This window comes from Cylas formicarius, unplaced genomic scaffold, assembly GCF_029955315.1.
Source record: "Cylas formicarius isolate icCylForm1 unplaced genomic scaffold, icCylForm1.1 PGA_scaffold_6__28_contigs__length_40554024, whole genome shotgun sequence".
In the NCBI taxonomy this organism is placed as follows: domain Eukaryota; kingdom Metazoa; phylum Arthropoda; class Insecta; order Coleoptera; family Brentidae; genus Cylas; species Cylas formicarius.
In genome coordinates, this window is record NW_026844347.1 from 29,110,775 (window position 1) to 29,132,415 (window position 21,641).

A 21,641-nucleotide genomic window follows, 5' to 3' on the forward strand; every position below is an offset into this window, starting at 1 on the left:
GTAAATAAATTGCCACTAATTTAGTCTGTCCTGAAGGAAAACAACACAATCACTTTCCTTCCCAACGAACCCTCTGACGGTTCTTTCTATTTCGAATTTTGTCCAATAAAAAAAGCGTATTCTTCGTGAAGGGAAGAATACGCAGCACCAATGTCAAATAAACATGACCAATCATTACCCTATAAATACTGCCTGACTTCTAAATTTTCGAATTTTTTTTTCATCAATATGTGAATGTGAATATGAATATGTGAATAAGTAGATAGTCTGCTTGATCATAAAATAATCACACTGTAACCTAATTTATAATACTTTATTGCTAACTAACTTTGGTTCTACTGCTATAGTTGATTTTCTTGTTGGTCCAACAAGACTTCGTCGCAGCTGTTGAGAAATTCGTCTAATTGAAAGAAAAATCTTTACATAAATTTGTTTGACAATAAAAGTGATAATTCTTCATAATCATCAACATTGTGCAAAATGTCGTTTTATAAAAATTACAACATGAAACTCAGGAGTAGTAGTTGCGCGGCCAAGAATAAGAGCCCTGCAGTATTGCAATCCAGGGCGCACGGTGGGCCAGGGAGAGCCTAAACTATTGCAATAATACATTTGGTATTATGAAAGTTTTCCTTATCACAGACTAATTAAATAGGTTATAACCCTTCGCAATACAAGCGATTTAAGTAGTCTTGTTACCATGAAAACAACAATTTTCTAATGTTTGTTGTTGGTATCATTTTGAGAATGTTTTATTTATACAATTTTCGATGTGAAAAGGGGAGGGAATTTTTTTAAACAAATTAGCTTTTGACAAAATTAAAAATCCAGGAATAAAAATGCAGGAATCCCGCAAAGATAAGTTTTGAGAATAATTTTATGCTAAGTAAGTTACTCTAAAAGGCAATTGTCCTTAAAAAATTCTATATTATTTTGAGTCATATTAAAAAAATAGCCCAAGAAAGTATGTTTGTAATTTATTAAGCAATATGTTACAATTTTAGCATAATTTAGGGATGCTGTTGATACTATGTATTAAAGTAACATGTTGTGATGTTACAAGATACAATCTTGCTCACACCCGCTCCATTTCATAAAAAAGAACTTACCGGGCGGGCAAAGAGGATTAATGCAAAAACTGTAACAAAAACAAAGCAAATGATGAATGATACTTTAGATGTATAAAAGCCATGTTATTGTTTTACTTCGTTTCTTTCCATCAAACAAACTTAAATATTTTAAAAAATCCGATAACAATATTTTGTTTTAATATATATAAAATAAATAACTTTTTTGTTAAATTGTTAATTTTGGGACACCCTGTATTATTATTTTTTTATTTACTTAAATATGTGTATTTCAAAATTTTTCTACATTTTGTGTAGTGTTATTAAACTGTTTTCATGATTTAAAAGTTTTTACTAGTACAGTAATTATTGCTGCATTTTTATTAATATTAAGTAAAATTTATTGGCATTACAAAAAAATCGAATTAGTCAAACACCTAGGGTTTCCCTGGCCCACTGTGAGGCGCAAACACTTTTTGCCCAATCTCTGTAAACCTACCTAAGTCTATTTAATGACCGTATATGAGGGCCCCTTTTTCCTGAATAAATTAATTGAAAATGATTGATTTTGACCGGAATTTCATCTAAATTTATTTGAAAGAGTGGAGTTTCAGTAATTTTTTATTGTTTTTCAATCCCAAAAAATGAAACTTTAGATTAATATCTGAAGGTTTGAAGGAGTTTACAGTGGCGGAAAAACTGATCATGACTGGAATTTAATCGAAATCTATTACAGTGAGAGGAGTTTTACTTATTTTTTGTTGTTCAGTCAAAAATACTCTTTGAAGCTAGTGTGCAAATTTTTCTTCAAAAATTTGCAAAAAAGCCAATTTTGACAGGAATTTCCTCAAAATATATTAGAACGAGTTAGTTCAAAAAGTGAATAAAATAATTGTGAACATGTTCCAGTACTCGAAAAACCGTGAAAAACTGTACGCCCATTGCACAACTAGTGGTTTGCATAAGCGTAGGTAGAGCAGTAGGCCGTATTGTTTGCGTTCGTTTGGTTTGTTTTGAATGTACGCGTTCTTCTTACATCTCCATGTTTAATATAATCAAATCGTTTTCGTTTCATTCCTTTTTATATTTTAGGTATTATGTGGAGGATCCTTCCCAAAAAGACTGACCATTAAACAGCTACAAAAGCAAGCTGAAAAAGACTTGATCCACGTTGACCATAGTAAAATTTATGGTAGCAGACTGAAGGAACCGCTACTCGGACATTTTTATAACGTCCCTGAAAGGACCACAAAAAGCAGAGATTTAAAACTTGATACGTCTTTTCCTTACGTAACTATATATTTTTTGAATTATACCGGTTAAAACTTACTATTTCATAGATACCGGTGTATCAACATCTTACTATGCCACAACCTGATCCGGTGGAGATTCAAGTGAACCTTAACGATAATAAGAGTCTACAGAAATAAAAGGCTTTCGCATCGTCTACAATTAATTTATTACATATCATATTTGACTAACAGTTCGTAAAGTTCTTTGAGATTTGCTACGTAAAAATTCGGTTTATCGTCTTTGGGAAAACACCAATTCAAAACATCGTCCTTTTTGGTCGTCCCGGTTAACACCAACAGGCTTTGAAAGTCGCACATATTTGCAAACCCTACGTCACTGAAGGTGCTGAAAAGAAAATAAAACAACGAAATGTCTATTTTATTGTGGGAAAGCAAAACTAACGAACCTATCTCCGACAAATAAAACCCTTGCGGGATTTTTGATGTCGTATTTCTGTCGAAGGGCGTCTCTAAACAAAACGCTAGGCTTGGCGAACGGTATTCCTATTCTATTTGTGGTCCGTTCGACTGCGTCTATGTAAAATTTCGGACCTAAAAAATTAAGTTTTTAATGCCAAGTTCAATAAACATCGAAAAAAATAGAAGACAAGTATTAATAAGCTCGTAGTTTTAATTCACTCTCTTTAAACATTTGTTGAACATTTTGTTCGGTAATGGATGACTTAAGTACGAATCCTGGTGAAATCTATACTTCATGTTTGAGAAAATAATCAAAATAATAAACCATCACTTAATAGTGTATTATGCAACAAGTGCGGTAAACGGCATTTGACTCACGAGTTTATTTGACACGAGCGAAGCGAGTGTTTTATACACGAGTGAGTTAAAAAGTTTACCGAACGCGTTGCATACTATACTTTTTCTACGACCGTTGGTTTTTGCGTACTCCCGTCTGTAAAATACCGATCACCGATCTAGTGTGCGGGAAGCGTCACTTTACCACGTCAGTTTCGTTTCCCATGAATCCGAGCCACTTCGGACATTTTCGGGATTTTACCGCGCGGATTTGGGATCAATCGGATGTTTTCGGAGATATTTCCCACGCTTTGAATTTTGACGTTTGTCAATTCGGACGGTCATGTCAGTGAATGTATTCGTGTTGTTTTCCGAAAATGTACCCAAAAACTAACGGTCGTAGAAAAAGTATAGTATACAACACGTACGGTAAATAGACTGGTGAGTCAAATGCCGTTTACCTCACTTGTTGCATAATTAAACCTCTAACAAATACGTTTTTTATTTGTCCTGAATTTAAAGTGATACTCCAGTTAGAGAGACGTATAGTGAGCCTGCTATAGTTTTTTGATGAGTATGCCATGATAAAAATATTGGATTATATTTAATTTAAGTGGCAACGGCAGCACATTTCTTGAGCAGATGCAATTTTTAACCTATTGCTTTAAGATGGTGTAATATAAATATGACCTAACAAAAGAATGATATTATTAAAAATAATGTCATCCACACGATCCCCAACATAATATTGTTCTAAAACAAAACAACCCTCAATTGTCAGAAATAAAGCAATAATACAGTGCACTATCGACATTTTATACAGGGTGGATCAAAAGAACGAACCAAACCCTGCAATTGCTTTTCAGGTCAAAATAGTGTAAAATATTCAAAATTTGGTTTCAAAAATGTTATTATCCTATTGATTTGGTTACGGCGAACTTACGAATACGTACTCATATATTTTACATATTTTTAAAAACCGCATAAAAATAACTTTTCTTAAATATGATTTTTTACGCTATTTGTGTAAATTCAATACAGCCCTGCATTCATGAGCTATGTTTCTTTCGACGCACCCTGTAATTCTGCACAGAAGTATATTTACACACTCACCTAGCATAACCAACTCTTTTGAAAGTGGTCCCTTGTCGTCTCTACAACCCACAAAAAGCAACGCATTTTTATTTGCGTTTAAAATATTAATAACGCGTTGTGCCTTTAAAAGTCCAAAATTAAGATCAAAATCCAAGACAACAGCTCCGATGCTTCTCCCAGAGTTGTAGGCTTGCAGACATACATCCCGCAGGGCAGTTAAACATTCTTCAATATTTTCCGGCTGAAAGTAATATTATTACACTATAGAGGGTTTTAAGTCAAGTTTTTAAGTATAAAAATATATCTGGAGATAAATAATAGTTTAATTTTCGGATAAAAACAATAGTTTGAAAACCAACGTTTCTTTTTCACGTTGCTTCTCCATATTAAATAAAATATTGCCGCCTTTTCTAGTTGTCTTTTAAATTATTAATTTTGAAATTATCACGTTATACATGAACAGAAAATACAAATAAAAAGGACGTAGTCATATTTAAACCGTTTAGTTTATTCAGTTTTAGTCTAAAAACAATAGACTTAAAGTATGTTATCTTGAACTGCATTGATTTTTTTTGTTCTTATCTTTATATTAAACCGGCAAATAAATTCCGTGTGCAAGTAAAATGTAAGTGCAAAAATATAAAAGTTTGGTTTCATTTATGCATGCATTATTATATGTACAGGGTGTTTTAAATTTATTGTGAAAAGCGCCATTATAAGTCCAAATATATCTATCGATTTCTCCGATTAAATCCTTTTTCATATACTTGGTTTCCTTATAGAAGGCGATCTACTTGAGTCGTCGTGCTTTAAAAATTTAAACTTTTTTTGTATTTCGCATTTAAAAAAGGCTGGCTTTCTAGATGTAGATTTCGAAATATTAGCAATAAAGCGTTTTTCCATTTTAAAAATGCTACACGCCTATTAATTATACAAGAAGATTACGGCGAAGAATGGTTGCTAATATTTCGAAATCTACATCTAGAAAGCCAGCCTTTTTTAAATGCGAAATACAATAAAAACAATAATAAATTAAAGTTCGTATAAACATTTGTTGCGTAGCAAGGTAACAATTTCTTTTAAAAAATTGATTAAACCAAAAATTATGTAAAATGTTTTTTTGTTTTCACTTTTCATTTTTTTGATTTTGTTGTTAAATTATGTTATTTCAAAAACTGCCATTATCCCAAACTACCGATTATTACTCACTTGGAAATCAACAACATTGTAATCAGCGTCTTTAAGATGCTTTTTGGTAGCGTTTCCGCCAACTACGAATACGTTGCCCTTGAAGTTAACGTCCCTCATATAGTCGATGAGAGCCTCGTTCGGTGTGATGATTTCGTTTTCGCTGGCATCGAAATGTTTCAACCGTTCTATTAAAGTCTCCAAAAACGACACACTGTTGTTGCTCGCGAAAATGACATTTTTGCCCAGTTTTCTCATTTTCGAAAGGAACTCCTTGGCACCAGGAATGGGATGTTCGGCAAGCATCAAAACTCCTGAAACGATTGCGTTTATTAATTAACATTTACGTCACTAGTTTCTTTTATTTCTTACCGTCTATGTCGAAACATATGTGATCGAAGGAGTTCACAAATGCATGAATCAGCTCTTTCGACGCAAACTCTAGATTCTCTAGTAAAGGCATGACCCAGAATAGACCGTCAACACCTACTTAGTATAACTAATTTACTCAAATGGTTGTTATCATATGCAATGTGGCAATCCTTAATGCATATAGATATATCTGCTGTTAGCTTGTTCAACTATTTACAACGGATTTTGAGTCTCAAGATACCGCACCGAATAGGTTTTTACGATAGTAAATAGGAAACTTTAAAAATTAGCAACTCCGCACACTTTTGATATTATTTTCACCTCACGAACTCTTAGCGCTATCCTGTAAACTATTTTGATGTCTATCGTACCCAACTGCCTCTTATAGTCCTTATCGCCAGGTAATGGCAATTATTTGGCAATTACGGATTTCTGGCAATACACAGGGTTAAACTGCTATTAAACCCTTTAGAACGATTTGTTTCCTGTTTCCATGTGTCTAAGATAATTTCAGATCAATCAGCAAGAACTGATTTATTAATTCCAGCAAATAATAATTTATTTAACATTTACTACAATTAGATACCATTAAACAAAAACTAAACTAACAACAGAACTAACCAAAAAAGTATTTTTAAAATTCTCCTTTGAATTGAGTATTTCACTCCGCCCCAGAGCAAATAAATATTTGTTACCTATACCATGCGGAGAAGGAATCCAGGAGTTTTGTAAAAAATATTAGAGTAGCAACAATTGAAACTTGACTTTGCAGAATAACTTAATCACGCTAAACGCATAGACTTGCATTGAACTAAATTGTGAAATGTTCCTAAAACTAGTCCACTTGTTTCAAAGAGATGAGTCATTATCCGATGAGATTTTTCCACTGCTTGTGAACTGTGAAGTAATATACCGATATACCAGATCAATAACATCAACAGGATTAACTATTATTAATTTTACTCCACAACAGTTCATGCACAAATTTGAAGGAATTCAGGGTGTTACTAATTTGTGTTATTTCTTATGTTATGCACATTGAAACATCTTCTAAAAAAAGCATTCGTCTTGTTTTGCGTTTATTGTTTACTTTTTAGAAGGTTTTAAATAATTTTTCCGTTGAGTTGTTTTTACCAGCGAGTTTATTCGCGCTTTAATTATTAACGGAGAAGATCTGAACTTTTTGTAAAGAATGTCTCTGCGAATTACCATATTAATATTTTTTGTAGGAAATATTTACTTTTTGTGGGATTTGAAATTCTAGCCTCAGGTTTCAAATAAATAAAAACTATGACGAAACTGAAGATCCTTTAATTTATTCTACATTGTGTTTTTCAAGTACCTCAGATAGTTCTTTTAAACTAGTTACGTAATAGTGGGGTTTGTGGTCGTCGGGAAAATTCCAATTGGCGACTTCGTCCGCTTTGGTCGTTCCGCTTAATACTAACAGACTTTGAAATCCACTTTGGTTGGCAAACGCGACGTCAGTGAGCGTGCTGAAAATTTGGTTACTGTTTAAAGCGATTGTTTGCTACATTTATATATTAAATAATAATGAAACATTTTTTGTGTTAATATATCGGACTGAAAAAAAGATATAATCTTACAGGAGATCCCACAATTATTAACAGTTATTGGTTGACATATAAGCAGTCGATTCTGTGCACAGCTGTGAGATTATCTGTTACTTTACTTGGTTGTTGCTATTCTGCACACAACTTTATTAATAATTAATATTTAAGTGCGTACGTACGTAGAAAACGGTTTCTTGAAAGTTTGTTAAATTTGAGAGATATGAATTATTATCGTTATGAGACGTTTTAGATATCAAATGGATCCGTTTGATATGCCAAACAGAAAGTCTATTTAAATGTTTAAGCTTAACAATCAATGTGATAATAATAAAAAGTTACAGCTACACATTAAAATTAGAAAGAAAACGTCCATTTCACTTGCAAAGAAAGTAAGTACAGTACTGTGAGCACTTAATGAGATTTGTTCAAAAATTGTTCAAGAATTATGACCCATTTGAGTAAAATTTGGAAAACTAAATAAGAAATATAGGTTATAAAGAGAAATACCGTTACAGTTTAATTACATATTTGAGATTTTGCTCAGATGTTCGGCAGCTCAGTACTCATTTATAGTCTCTGATTAAGCATTGGGATTTTTGACATTTCCAAGCCGCATTTGATCCTAGTACGCATTGGTACTTTTGCGATTTTTGTGTGCTTTGTGTTTAAAGTTTCCAGTTATCATGGCAGAAATAACTAGTTTTGTGTTGTTTGGTATGTGATATAAGCTGTTGCAATGACGATTTTAACAGGTCAGAAATTCAAGACTTACCTGTAAGCGGCGACATTAACAAATTAGGTATAACCAACAAAAGAGGTAAACCCCATTCTATGCCCAGAATCTTTTAGTTCTTTTAGTTCTCGTTAATAAACATTTATTTATGTTGAATTGCCTGGTCTAGGTTTATAATTTAATTGCTGTAGTACAACGGATATTAAATTTAACAGCATTACCTTTCAAAATTAGAAATATAACGATGCACCTTGGTTTTGAGAAGTCCGTAAAAAAATAAATTTAAGTAATAGAAGTGTGGTTCTGATAAATGATCACATCTTTCTATATATTTTTTATACTAACAAAGTTGAGAAACATCTTTTTTTTTTAATAGATTTAAATATCTTTTCTAGCAAATTCAGTTTGAAATTTTCGTATTTTCATATTATCTCTTATTTATCACCTTTGGATATATATAAGGGATTCAATAATTAAAAAAAAATGAGATGAATGGTTGAAAGACATTTTATGTAGCGGTGAGCCTTCCTATTGAGTATAAGATTACACACCTGTCTCCGACAAATAGTACTTTTTTTGGATCATCAATGTCGTATTTGTCTTGGATAACGTCTTTCAACAGCATACTAGGCTTGGCGAAGTCGATGCTGGACCTTTTTGTCACTCGTTCAATTGTTTCGATATAGAATTTAGGTCCTAAAAAATGTAGCAAATAGCGAATTGTTTTTAGAAAAATTCCACTATTAAACTTCGGTTATATTTTAATATCTTTTTGGTTTAAAATGGTATGTTATGGTTTCCTCAATTATTTCCCCAACATCTACACATACAATTTAAGTTTTTTTACAAAACTCGCTAAAAAATTTTTGTTATATTTACCCTAACCTAACCTAAATACAATTGCATTCGGTTAGTTAAAAACGAGGTGACATATTTTGACGGCCGCATTTGAAATCATTCGAAATTGATAACGATTTTAAACATCACCTTCAATGTTTAAAAAATCCCACGATGCACACGTAGGTGGATATTATTGACACAAGAAAATGAATGGAGATAATAATAATTATTTTAAAAGTCATCGCGACCGGAAATGTGTTTTGGGGCATACATTCAGTTGTAGGTGATTTTTGTGAACATAAAACTCGAAATATACACTATGTCCCAAATTCCAGTCCCATGTCACAGCCCCTCCAAAAAATTAGAACAAAATTATTTAAAAGGAGCAACAAATATTGACCCTGGGTATTTTTCCAATTTTGTTTGCTTTAGAGAGGTCATTATTTTTTTTTAAATGCTTATATAATATTATATGGTGTTTGCAAAGTTAATTTGTATTTAAAACTCAAAAATAGAGTACAAAATGGATAAAGTCCGTATTAGAAAAAAAAAAAAAGAAGTTGGTGACGGCTACTCGTACATAACGAATATATTTTGGAATCCGCTTTTTATAAATGCTGCACAGTATTTTATTTTTCCTTATATAAAATCACCGAAAGTAACAGAAATTCTAAAACATTTTAAATTTGGCACTCACGTCACGTAATGTAAATAATGTGCGAGACCTAAATCATATTTAATGATCTGATTAGATTTGTTGCTCTACAGATATTACCGGAATGACACGTAATTAATTTTAGTTATTAGTATCGATTTAGCATACTTAAATTTCAATTTTATTGCCCTGGACAATTTAACCTGAAGATGAATCGGCATGCTCCGTTTATATTCAGATTTTGATTACTAATATTAAAACGATGAGGATACTGAAGGGAGGCTTCGAAGAAAATAGCCTTTATTTAATTGTACCTGCGTGATCGGTTGCAGAACACCCCACTTACCTACCCAATGCAATTAGTTCCTTTGAAAGAGGGCCGATGTCATCCCTGGCACCACTAAAAAGGAGTATGTCCTTGTTAGCGTTTAACAAAGTAATAGCTCGCTGCGCTTTAAGCAAATTAAAGTTTAGATCGAAATCTAGCACTACAGCTCCAATCTCTTGCGCGCGTTCGTAAGCCTGTACGCATTCGGCCCGCAATTCGATTAACGATTCCTCAATTGTTTCCGTCTGAAAAGATGGAAAAGATCGATTTTTTAAACAGTCTTAATTTTTTGTTTTTTATTACCTCAAACTCGATAACGTTATAACCAACTTTTTTAAGTTCTATTTTGGTAGCTCTCCCACCAATGACATATATGTCCCCAAGAAAATTAATGTCTTGCAAATAGTCGATAAGGGCTTCGTTCGGTGTGACTATTTCATCTTCGACAGCATTAAACTCGCTCAAACGTGACTTTAATGTTGCCACAAAGGCGACGCTGTTATTGCTGGCGAAAATGATTTTTTTGTCCAGTTTTCTGAGTCGTGCTATGCATTCCTGAGCACCCGGAATACACTTTCCCGCCAGTAGCAGGACACCTATATCGAAAAGCGACACTTCAGAATTATGGTAGTGTTTGCCAGTGAACTCGATCCAAATTAAAATCGAACCGCGGTGTGACAGAAAGTCGATATCAACTTGAATGACAACGGTGTGATAGAAAAGTGAAGCAAAATTAACACTAGAAAAAGATGGCGAGTAATGGGGATTCGTGTGTGTCACTTCATCATTTATGGGTGTCCTCGTTGTTCAATTACTTGATTCACCAAAATTATTCTCTCGTAGAGTTATTATTTATTTATAAAACAAAATCAGATCAGATCAGTAATATGCAACATATGTTGTGAACAAAAAAAAATATTTTGTCGAATATACAGGGTGAGTCTACAGATGGAGCAACCCGTGAATTTTTTTCGATGTATGCATGCCGACTTAAGATTTTTCATTTAATAAACCGCTAACTTTATATAATTTTTAATTTCTTGTGTATTTAAAAAAATTTTAAGTACAAATATGAGGTACATAGATATACGCAAAAGACTCTACTACTAATACTCGCTTTTAATGGGTAAAAAAGAAATGTATGATGCATGATTTGGACGGAGACACACATGAGCCCCAATTGTCAGCTCGTTCCCTGGATTTTAATTCTTGGGATTACAGTTTTTGAGGGTCTATTAAAGATTCTGTTTATGGGGATTGCCATTTCCAACGACTACCATTTGCATTTTATGAGTTTTGGAAGCTCCTGTATAAGTTAAACAAAAATTTATTTTATAAATTTTTGTTACAATATACCTAATTTTTAAAATTATTTTTGTTATTTACTAATGGTCATTGTTTAACTTTTAATTGTTTAATAAATGTACAATATCTCAAAAACTATAATTGTCATCACAAATTCACAAGAGAGACGAGATTATGGAAAGTAAGAACTTCATCAAACGGAAAAAACTCTTAAGACCATCATAGTACGTCCAGAAAAATTGGGGGGTAATTGGGCACAGGAAATCCTTTTTTCTGCTAGTACTCCGATTTTATTTATAAAATTTACATAAAAGTTTAACCTAAGTCGACAGTTTCAATAAAATATGTCAAAAGCTGGGATATTTATAAATAAACATGTTAATTTTTAAATAAAGTTCAACCGGTTCCAAAAATAAAAAAGAACGATTGAAATGATTTCACAGAATACCCCGTAACAAGCCATTTAGCGCGAAAAAAGAAACACCGAATTCGAAAAGTCGATAAATAACATAAAACAATCTCGTATTACAGTTATCCGCCTTTAGCATTAAAGTGCTACCAGTCTCTCTCTAAATAAAATTTGACTCACTCGAGTTCACTGTGTTCAATTGTGATTTCTTACCGTCTATGTCGAAACATACATACTGCACGGAGTTAATAAAACCAGTTAAATCTTCTTTCGTGACCAGTTCGAGATCTTTGAGCCGAGTCATATCGAACGCGCCAAAAATTTATCAAAACTAACTTTTTTTCCGAAACACATGTACTTATATTATTGTTATCAATCGCTTATCTTGTGTGAATATAATGTATTTTAGAATAATCGCACATCCTTTAACTGTTTTCGCGCACATTCACAAATTGTTCTTGCGAATAGTTTGATAGAGCGAATAAATCCTCAGGAGGCAAACGAAACTGGCCTAATGCATTTTTCCATGATAGCTTTACGAGCATTCGTAGTTGCAGCTTAGATATATAAAACGCAGGAGAAAAAAACTGCGCTTATCTTATTGGATCGTTCAACAGCATTCAACAAAATCAGTTATGTTGTACTATCACGTTTACCAATTTTGAGTTCACATCATTTCCTTTACGAATAGCTGCTAATGTGCTGATCGTATTCAGTGGGTCGCAACAAGGGCTAATCAATTAATCGATACGTTGCATATTAAAATTTACGAATAAAAATAAATCGCTGACAATTATAGACTGGACTCTGATATTTTATAAATTGTTTTCCAGTTAATTTTTGCGATTATATATTTTTTTATTTATTCCTATTAGGTAGGTAATTATAAACAAAAATTGTCATGATTTTTTATAACAAACAATTACTGTATCCCAGCAATTTGTCTATTAATTGGGGATGTTTTCTCATTTTCTTTTTATCTTTGAAAAAAGTCTAGTTAATCATTAAAATTTTGAGATGTTCATTACAATGGGGAAAACCATTTAAAAACGATCTGCGTGAAAAATATCGTCAATATATTACATTATTTGATCGTTATACGATATTATATCTACTCAACAATTCACTAAAGTCATTTAAAGAATGAACAAAATACTTGGGTTTATATTCCTCAGGAAAGTTCCAGTTCTTGATATCATCTTCGTTAGCATTGCCTGTTAGAACTAGTAACTTTTGATATCCACAATTCGACGCGAATCCCATATCGCTGTCGATTCTAAAATATAATAAAAATACTTTCATTTATTTATTTATTTACGTTCATCCTATCTTATTATTTTTCTGGTTAATCTTAACTATGGTTGGGTAAAACAATACAGACATCCATTTTATCGCCAAACCTAGTGGTAATTTTGTAAAAAAAGAATAGCATTTTTTAGGAAAAATGACAACAAGGTTGGGACAAGGCTGAACCAGCTTTAAAATAAGCCTAAAATTAATTTTAGTTAAATTAAAACTAAATATTGATACTTTCACAGAAAAGTCATGGTAAGAAATATGATGAAAAACCTAGAAATAGAGGTAAATTTTTCTTTATTTGTGTTTATTAGTTTCTAAATCAATCTTGCCTATAACAATTAAGCGATTTATTCATATTAAGCCGGAAAAGCATTAATTTTATACCGTATGACCGTATATAGGTGCAAAAACATTAAGAAGAAACGCAACGACATAACATTAAGTTAAACAAAAAATATAGAAAAAAAGAAAAAATAAAACAGAAAAAAATATTTAACATACGGGGCTCATGACATTACTTACGAATCGCCAATAAATAAAACCCTTCCCGAGTCTGTCACGCCGAAATCTTCGTTAAGGATGTTCTTTAATTGCAAACTTGGTTTGGCAAATTTAATGCTTTGCCGCTTTGTTATATCTTCTATTGCGTCAATGTAAAATTTTGATCCTAGAAATTCAAATAGCCTTTATTATTCCAAACAAATACTCCATATGTTACGACAAATTAGTTTTAGTTTTTTCTTTTTTTTTTTCTAACATAATTAAAAAACTGTATATTCTGCATATTTTTAGTTAATTTACTTATTGCACAATATTTGTCCTTATTATAAAGTCGGTGTAAAAAATTAGTTGGGTTAATTTTTGAACCATTCAAGATATCAAGTTGACGTTTTGGGATTATGAATGTGCAAAAAATATTAGCACTTAAAGACATAAAATGTCTGGTTAAATTTTACCTAGTACATTAATTTTGTTAGGGAATGGAATTGAGTGATCCGACATTCCCGACAAGAATAGAATATCATTTCTTGTAGTTAGTAAAATTACGGCTCGCTCAGCTTTTACAAGACTGAAATTTATGTCCATGTCCACTATGACTGCTCCAATATCAGCTTCGGTTTCTTCTACATTTTTCACTTCGGTTCTTAATACCCCCATAAACTCGTCCAGTTTGTCTGGCTGCAAAGTAATTCGCTGCTAAGCTCTGTATAAATTTTAACAAATCTAGTTTTACTCTGCTCTATGTACCTACGGTGGCCCCCATATTGTTCCCTGTTATTTGTAAGAGTCCGAAATTTTAATATTTGACAATTGGACATGCCCCCACTTTTTTCCCATATATAGCACATATTATGGAGGACACTGTGTACGTACATGACGTAAGAATTTTACCTTAAATTCGATTAAATTAAATCCCGCATTCCTTAACGAGTTTTTAAATGCATTTGTTCCGATCACGTACAAACTTTTATTAAAATTTATTTTCTTTAAGTACTCTAAAATGGCCCTCGACGGATTAACGACATCCGCTTTAGGTACATCAAACGGGACCAAGAATTTTTCTAAAACGTTCGCAGAAAAAACCGTGTTATTTGTGACGCAGACAATTCTTTTTTTGAGTTTCCTTAATTTCGAAATGAACGCGTTTGAACCTGGAATAACTGTGCCGCCCAAAAGTAAAACACCTGAAACACAAAGCAAAATGCTTATTTAGCATAAATCAGAAACTAAATCACAATAGTTTTGTTTTCATTGAAAAAACGTTCAATTAATTTGTCATTATTGCGAAATTATTTCATTCTTCTAGAAAACTAATCTAACCAATTATTTTTAAAATTATGATCTATCGTCCATTATTTTTCTTGTAAGGAATTTTATGCGTATAAAAATAGTTTTCAGTGACTTACCGTCAATATCACAAAAAACGTAATCAAAGGATTTGACAAAATCAACCACTTCCTGTTTAGAGATTTGTGCTAAATTTGTCGGACCCATATTGTTGGAAGTACTCTTGGAAACTAACTTCACTTGAAATTTGCGCTGCTTCGCTTTTGCTTAATGATCCCCGCTTCAGGTTTTGTTGAATCGGTTATAACTTGGCCAATAAAAATGTGTGGTTGAGATCTTTATCACCGGAAAGGTTTTCCTTTGGAATGTAAACAAATTGTATTCTTTTATGCAAGGCTCCTGCTAACCCGCATATCGCTATTATCCGTTACTATTTTTGTAAATTTTGTTTCTATATTTAACACAAACTAGTTAAATACATTTACGTAATTTGCCGTTATATATCGTGACAACGCTTAAAGTAGTAGGAAAAGCGTTATCAATTGCTCATTATATTCCGTGTACTTCTTTACTAGCAAATAACGTTTTTTTTTAGATCAAAAAATACGTCTTTAATACTTAGGGTTGTTGAGGGGGACTACTGTTAAATCTTATTGTCGCAGATTCGTTTTCTATAGGATTGATGATTCTTAAAACGTATTTTCGATTCACAATAGATGGCGCTGAACAAGAAGTAAATGGCAGCAAATAGTGACTGTGAGGTTAATTTGCCTTCACTGTGCGTAAAATTTTGGTGAAAAATATTAATTAATAAAATAAGCACTCTTTTGTTTTGTATGTGCATGCTCTTTAACACGACCATTGATATCTGCATTATTATTTTATACTACCCACTAAGGGAAAATAGATTATAAACTTAGCCCTTCAAAGTCTTGAAATATCATTAATCTGGTAGCATTTTTTTAAATTTTCGGTGTGGGCATTACTTATTATTTCTGTTCTGCGCTATTTTCTACCTTGTTTGCACCATTGTAAACTTCCTATTAACGTTAAACTGAACGAGTTGGATTATGTTAACTGTTATGATTATATCTAAGATTATATTAACCACCGTTAAATAGCGGCCATAATTTTTGTTTTAGTACACAAATATATAAATAGATATTAACAGAATTACACAAGGCCGTAGGGCGATTCAACAACTCCATTTTGGAGCTAAGGCTGTGGGACCGCCGCCTGCATAAATCAAACGAATCATTATATTATTTAAAAAAAAAGGTTTATTTTATTTATATAGTCATAGACTGAAGACAGCAAAATTAGATAATCAACATATTAAAGGACCATCCATCTTTAGCACCAATAAATAATGCAACATATGAAGTAAAATGAAGAATCACAAATTTATTGGCGTTAATTCCAGAAGCATTACTTTCTGATAGAACAAGATACTGCCAGAAATATTTTCTGTTATTTTTCAGAAATGAAAATTAAAAACCCGCGTTGTTGTTTGAAGTCTTTAGAAAAAAAATTGTTTCACCTACCTCACATGTTTTTAAATTTTTATTAAATTCTTACAGGGCACTTTTTAGGTAGACTATACCACTCTCCCATTAGTTGTTCCCAACAAAATGACCATAATTTGAAAAAGAACTTTTCAGTCGCCAATTAAACAGTTAGACTGTCAGAATATTGCAACAGAAATGAGAAAATAAATAATAACTAAGATGTAAATATCAGAAATCAAAAAGCTAAATCCTATGGACATAAACTAAATATTCGATAAAGTTGTGATATTGCATTGTATTCATATAAAAACTTTCCCAAAAGTATCTGGAATGTGATCAATTTCTTACATTCGTTTTCTGTTTTAAAACTCAGTAGTAGATTTCTTTGTTGCACAGGACAAGGACAAAATCAAAATACTCAAAATCTATGCACAAAGAGGACTAGGAATTTTTACTAAACCAAATTATTTTAAATTCTCAACCATCTCCAAAAATTAGTAAGTGTTTAGCAGAACCAAACTAATTATGAAAGCCAATTTAATTAATTTCTTAAAAACTTTATTAAAACAATAATCAGTTGCCTACAAATTAAATAAAAATATTTTTGGCAGTACCAGTGGCACTTACGATTTCTATAATCTTATACAATGGTTTGAGCTCAATATCACACAGAGACCTCTAATGAAGCTCTACTTTCTCAAAACAAAAAAAAGTTACAAATAAATAATAGGTGTATTATTTTTTTATTTTCTACACATTTTCAATAAAAAATTTAATATCTACACTTTCATACATTTACATTAGTTAATTATATATACAAGTCATTAACTAAAGAGCAGCAGTGTTTGAATTTTGATAATGTTACTCCAAAAGTAATAAAAACAACTTTAATCCTTACATTCTAATTCACAATATGTGTATGTATACTTTGAAGCGTCTTTAAACATAATAACAGTTCTATAAATATAAAATCTAACTTAAAATATATTACTTTTGATTTGACCTTATCAATTTTCAAAACTACCCCTGGCCAAGGTCTATGTCGCAATGCCATACAGAACAAAACAAAAAAACACTCGTGAACAATTTACTTACTTTTCCAATTGGTTATAACAAATATTTATTAGTTTATCTTATTTTCCAATTTGACCCTGAAAAAACGTATTTTTTTATGAAATTATTAAAAAAAGTAGCTATACGACATAGATCAAAGCTTATCATTCTATAAATCTCATAGACGAAACATCGCTTGCATTCTTTGATTTTTTTTTTTAATTCATAGGCCATAAATGATTTATTTCTTCGTTGGCAGCGAGCTTCAAAATGCCTTGTATATGTATATGTATGCCAATTTAAAACACTAAATTTCGTTTTCACGTGTTAATTACGCCATACCATTTACAGGGATGGAAGATGATTAACCCTGGTATAAATAACGTTGCAACATTTAAACAAGCAACACCTATAGATAATATATTTTCAGTTTAAATTCTTAAGTGAACGAAAAATTGTCCAATATACACAGAGCATGATGGGTGAAAACAGGAATTGAGACAACACTTGGAGAGGAAAGTGTTATCAGATTTTTTAGCAAAATATTAACAGTTGTAAAATCAAAACAAGTAAAGCTAGCAAAAGTAAATGTTTGAAACTGTTGGATAAATGGCAAAGTCAATAGAACCAAACTTTATATATTAGCCAATAATAAAACAAAAAAAATACACTTTCGAAATATTAATGAAGAAGTAATACTCTGCAGGAACCTGAAATGTCAGTATCTATAGGTAAAGAATAGAAACCATTTAGTGTTTTGCCAGAGCACAACATTTTTTGCGCCATCAAATTTGGTCAAACTGTAGTCCTCTATTTGGTCCTGCCTTAATAGCGACTAAATGCTACTTGTTACAATGTTTTGCGTCTCTAAATATTTTATTTAGTTATATCAGTCTCAAGAGGCAAATAATGATGATTATTCGCGACGAGTATTTGGATCAGAAAACGGAAGCGAAAGACATTTCATATGTTTGTTTTTACATATATTTGACAGGATGCGGGTAAAATCTAAATTGTTCAAACTAGGACTACGAAAGTGGGGCCTTCGCGGCGTGTTTCTCAAAACCCAGTAAATTGCCCAGAAATCAGATTTGAACCCAAGATTCTTTTTTCATAAAAATTCACTTGATATGCAATAAAATATTTTTTTTAATGTTTTAATGAGAGGACCAGGGTTAATTTTTTTAAAGCGTTCGATAAAAAAACGACATAGATCTCAGGACTGCTTTCTCGCCAATTTACTTAGGTTTAGAATGGCGCTAAATTCCGCTTAAGCATAAAAAATTGACTAAATGGCACATCTTCTTTTAAAATGATTCGTGATGTAATTTTCTTACTGCTAAAAGCGCCAATCGATTACGCTATAGCATGAGAAGCAACGTACGGACAAAATTATGCCAGTCAAAATGCCGGGTTATCAGGTTCACGTCGTTCATAAGTGATTAAAAATCAACCCTGAATTAAACGACGTAAAAATTGGGAAAATCAGTTGATAATTTACATCAAGAAATTTTAGATCGATCTGATACTCAACACCTTCATCTTGACCTTTCTGTACATACGGTGCTGATAATTTCATCGGGACTCAATCACAGATTTAAAAAATGGTCAAATGACTAGCGCAGTGTCCAACTTATCATTTTCGCAGTCTTCTCGATAATCTTATAGTATATACATATATACCCTCCTTATAAAAAATGTCAACACTTACACCCAATTTCGCCAATATATTATCACAAGCCAGAAGCAGGTTTAATTTGTTTCTTACCAACTGATAAAAAATAATGAGTCAGTAACAATTTGATTGTATTCTAAAAATATTCCCTGCATCTTTATGTTAGGTTAGGGTTCATCTTTTGAAATGTATTAGTGTCCGTACTCTCTGAGAGTAAAATGTTAATGAGTGCTATCAGCAGCAAAAGGTCCATAAACTACTAACTGGTAGAGTTCATGGGCACTTGAGTTGGTGCACTATTGACTGTCGTCAATGACGGGATACTATTGACTACTGGTTGTTGCTGCGTGGATAACGTTTCCGTTAATGCTGTTTGGAAATTGTGAGTAGGACTACTATGACCAGACGAACTTTGCAACGTTTCTTCTATTAACGTCGCTATTTTATCACGATCAACCTGAAAACCCAATACATTTCTTCTTATTTATACATTACGATCAATATTTTCAGGCATTTATTTTGTCCCTTTTATAGCAAAATTGTTATATTGGAATAGATACATAATTCATAAAGCAGCCTACAGGTAAAAATATTATAGACATATGAACTTACTTCATTTACAAAGCCATAATGTACTAATTCCTGCGCTAGCACTTTGGGGTTATCACTAGGAGATATCGAACTGGTTAGTTGTCTATTCATCTTATCATCCATACGTAAAACAATAGTCAACTGAAACAAAGAAATTTACAAACATAAATTTTTCTCCCGGCAATAAGGTAAATTCTTTCCCGAGAGACGGCATTTTTTAGACATGTTGAACTTCAAACCTTAATGCAAATAAGCAGCCAAAATGCGTTATTTTATTTTTAAGCTAGGAATATAAGATACAAAACGAATACTTTTGCAACGAGAACACGAATGGACCTGCTGTAACTCAAAAATAATTTGTACCATTTTTTCTCTGGACCAACCAAGCTGTCATTTTGTTCCCTAAAATGCTTACAATTTAGAAAAAAGTTTAAAACAAGTCGCTACCTTGGGCTGCTTTTGCGGCTTAATACATCACAGCTACTATTTAACACCTTTGTCATCCTTACAAAAGGACCCAACATTAAATAGAAACTACGCATAGAAGTGGGGTTTAATACATACCAGTAAATCACAGCTCTCTTCTTTGGACTTAACATCACACATCATATTAATTATTTTCCTAGTTTCTACATCAGTCGGTTCGGGGGTCACTGACTTGACGGACTCCGCCATTTCTGGAGATATCGCCCGCGAACGGGTCGGAGGGGGCTGTTTGGCACCGAAAGCCGTTAATGGATAGATGCCATTTCTGAAACAAAAAAGGCAAACCTAGTTGCAACCAATCAGTGAGTGGTGTTTAAATCTACAACTTGGGGATAGGCACGGTCCAAGGTGAAAATGAGCGATCTCGAAAACTGGAGCTTTGAATGTGACATTTTATACGAATAATATGACGTTAAAAAAGTAATTGTTCCACTCGCTACTTTATAATATTCAATCATATACGCTTCAAGTACATCGAAGAAGTTAGTTTTGTCGCCAAAGGCATTTCGGTACTTTAGTCACAAGTGTGGGAGTGATCGGATGTTTTCGGTAGATTTTAGCTAGGGATTGCATTTTGCCTTATGTCAATTCTCAGGGTCACGTGACACGTCACTCCGTGAATGTATTCTTACCGTTTTACAAAAACGTATCCAAAAACTAATGGCCGTCGAAAAAATATAGTATGCAACATGTTGATAACCTTACGTCATTCGTTTATTAAGTACAAGCTCTGCTGCGTTGCTCTCGGAACAAATCAAAACTAGTGACTAAAATAGCCTCTATCAAATAAACACAATAAGTGCTTCTTAATGTTTTGAAATTTGTAATGTACAGTGAGATTAAACAAGAAAATTGTGGCGTAACAAAATATCATAGCAATTAGAAATACAAGAATGATCCGCAACGAGATATCGAGTTTTATGAGGAGTGTAGTTAAAGTTAAAGAGATAAAGATACTACCAATACAATTAAGTTATTAGTTACAAAGAAATTCAAGATTATATGAAGAATATTATTTTTTACCTGAACAAACACAGCAGTTCGAGAAATGAAACTATCGATGCCAGAATTTACCTGTTAAATTCAATAGTAAAAACCTACGAGCTGTTCTAGTTGCTCTAGTTATGTGCAGGTTAATGTGTTAAGGTTTTGGGTCTGTTCTCCTATCACGCACAGATATCGGCGCTATATTCAGCATGAAAATTACTTCAGGATTATTGTAATTATCCAAATGTTTAACTTGTAAGGTAAATTTATGGTCGACCAACTTATAATGTACACTACTCTTAACATAACAAAAAAATAATTCGATATCTAATCGGAGATGAGATAGAAAGGAAAAAAGTGGCCATGTAAATGTAATCATTTATTTTAGAATTTTTAGAAACAAGACGATTTTTCAAAATTTCGTTTTTTCTTTCTGATACCTCCGGATCTGCCCGGAATATCTTAATTTAAACGACATACCTATAAACAATCAGGTACGAAAATGCGCAACCTAAGCCCAGAACACTTACAGTTTCCGTGATCCCCAATGCTGCACGTTCTTATTGTGGACACACTGTATAATTACCGCGGCCTACCGCGAGAGTACCCTTATGACGCGAGTCGCGAAACGTTGAAGTGC

The 21,641-nt window shown here is 32.5% G+C and overlaps 3 protein-coding genes across 4 annotated transcripts in view; all 3 read right to left on the minus strand.

Annotated features, from left to right (window-relative positions):
* Positions 1 to 2,516: 2,516 nt before the first annotated feature.
* Positions 2,517 to 5,899, minus strand: LOC132703751 (uncharacterized). Its single transcript, XM_060673193.1, has 5 exons — positions 5,771 to 5,899; positions 5,420 to 5,712; positions 4,229 to 4,451; positions 2,767 to 2,911; positions 2,517 to 2,705 (listed from the first exon to the last, which is right to left on the minus strand). The coding sequence occupies exons 1-5, from the start codon at positions 5,859 to 5,861 to the stop codon at positions 2,528 to 2,530; spliced, it is 930 nt and encodes a 309-aa protein (XP_060529176.1). The 5' UTR covers positions 5,862 to 5,899; the 3' UTR covers positions 2,517 to 2,527.
* A 1,171-nt stretch (positions 5,900 to 7,070) lies between these two features.
* Positions 7,071 to 15,139, minus strand: LOC132703189 (uncharacterized). Its single transcript, XM_060672316.1, has 10 exons — positions 14,821 to 15,139; positions 14,306 to 14,598; positions 13,870 to 14,092; positions 13,436 to 13,580; positions 12,716 to 12,890; positions 11,828 to 11,933; positions 10,204 to 10,496; positions 9,923 to 10,145; positions 8,629 to 8,773; positions 7,071 to 7,266 (listed from the first exon to the last, which is right to left on the minus strand). Exons 1-10 carry the CDS (start codon positions 14,906 to 14,908, stop codon positions 7,086 to 7,088), a joined length of 1,872 nt encoding a protein of 623 aa, XP_060528299.1. The 5' UTR covers positions 14,909 to 15,139; the 3' UTR covers positions 7,071 to 7,085.
* An 846-nt stretch (positions 15,140 to 15,985) lies between these two features.
* Positions 15,986 to 21,641, minus strand: part of LOC132703123 (nuclear receptor-binding protein homolog) — a 106,190-nt gene continuing 100,534 nt past the window's right edge. For both annotated transcript variants that reach the window (XM_060672200.1, XM_060672199.1), the window contains 3 exons: positions 20,093 to 20,279; positions 19,550 to 19,669; positions 15,986 to 19,394 (listed from right to left, as the gene is read on the minus strand). In XM_060672200.1, the coding sequence (XP_060528183.1) occupies positions 19,197 to 19,394; positions 19,550 to 19,669; positions 20,093 to 20,279 (505 nt within the window). In that variant the 3' untranslated portion in view covers positions 15,986 to 19,196. The remainder of the gene's footprint in view (positions 19,395 to 19,549; positions 19,670 to 20,092; positions 20,280 to 21,641) is intronic.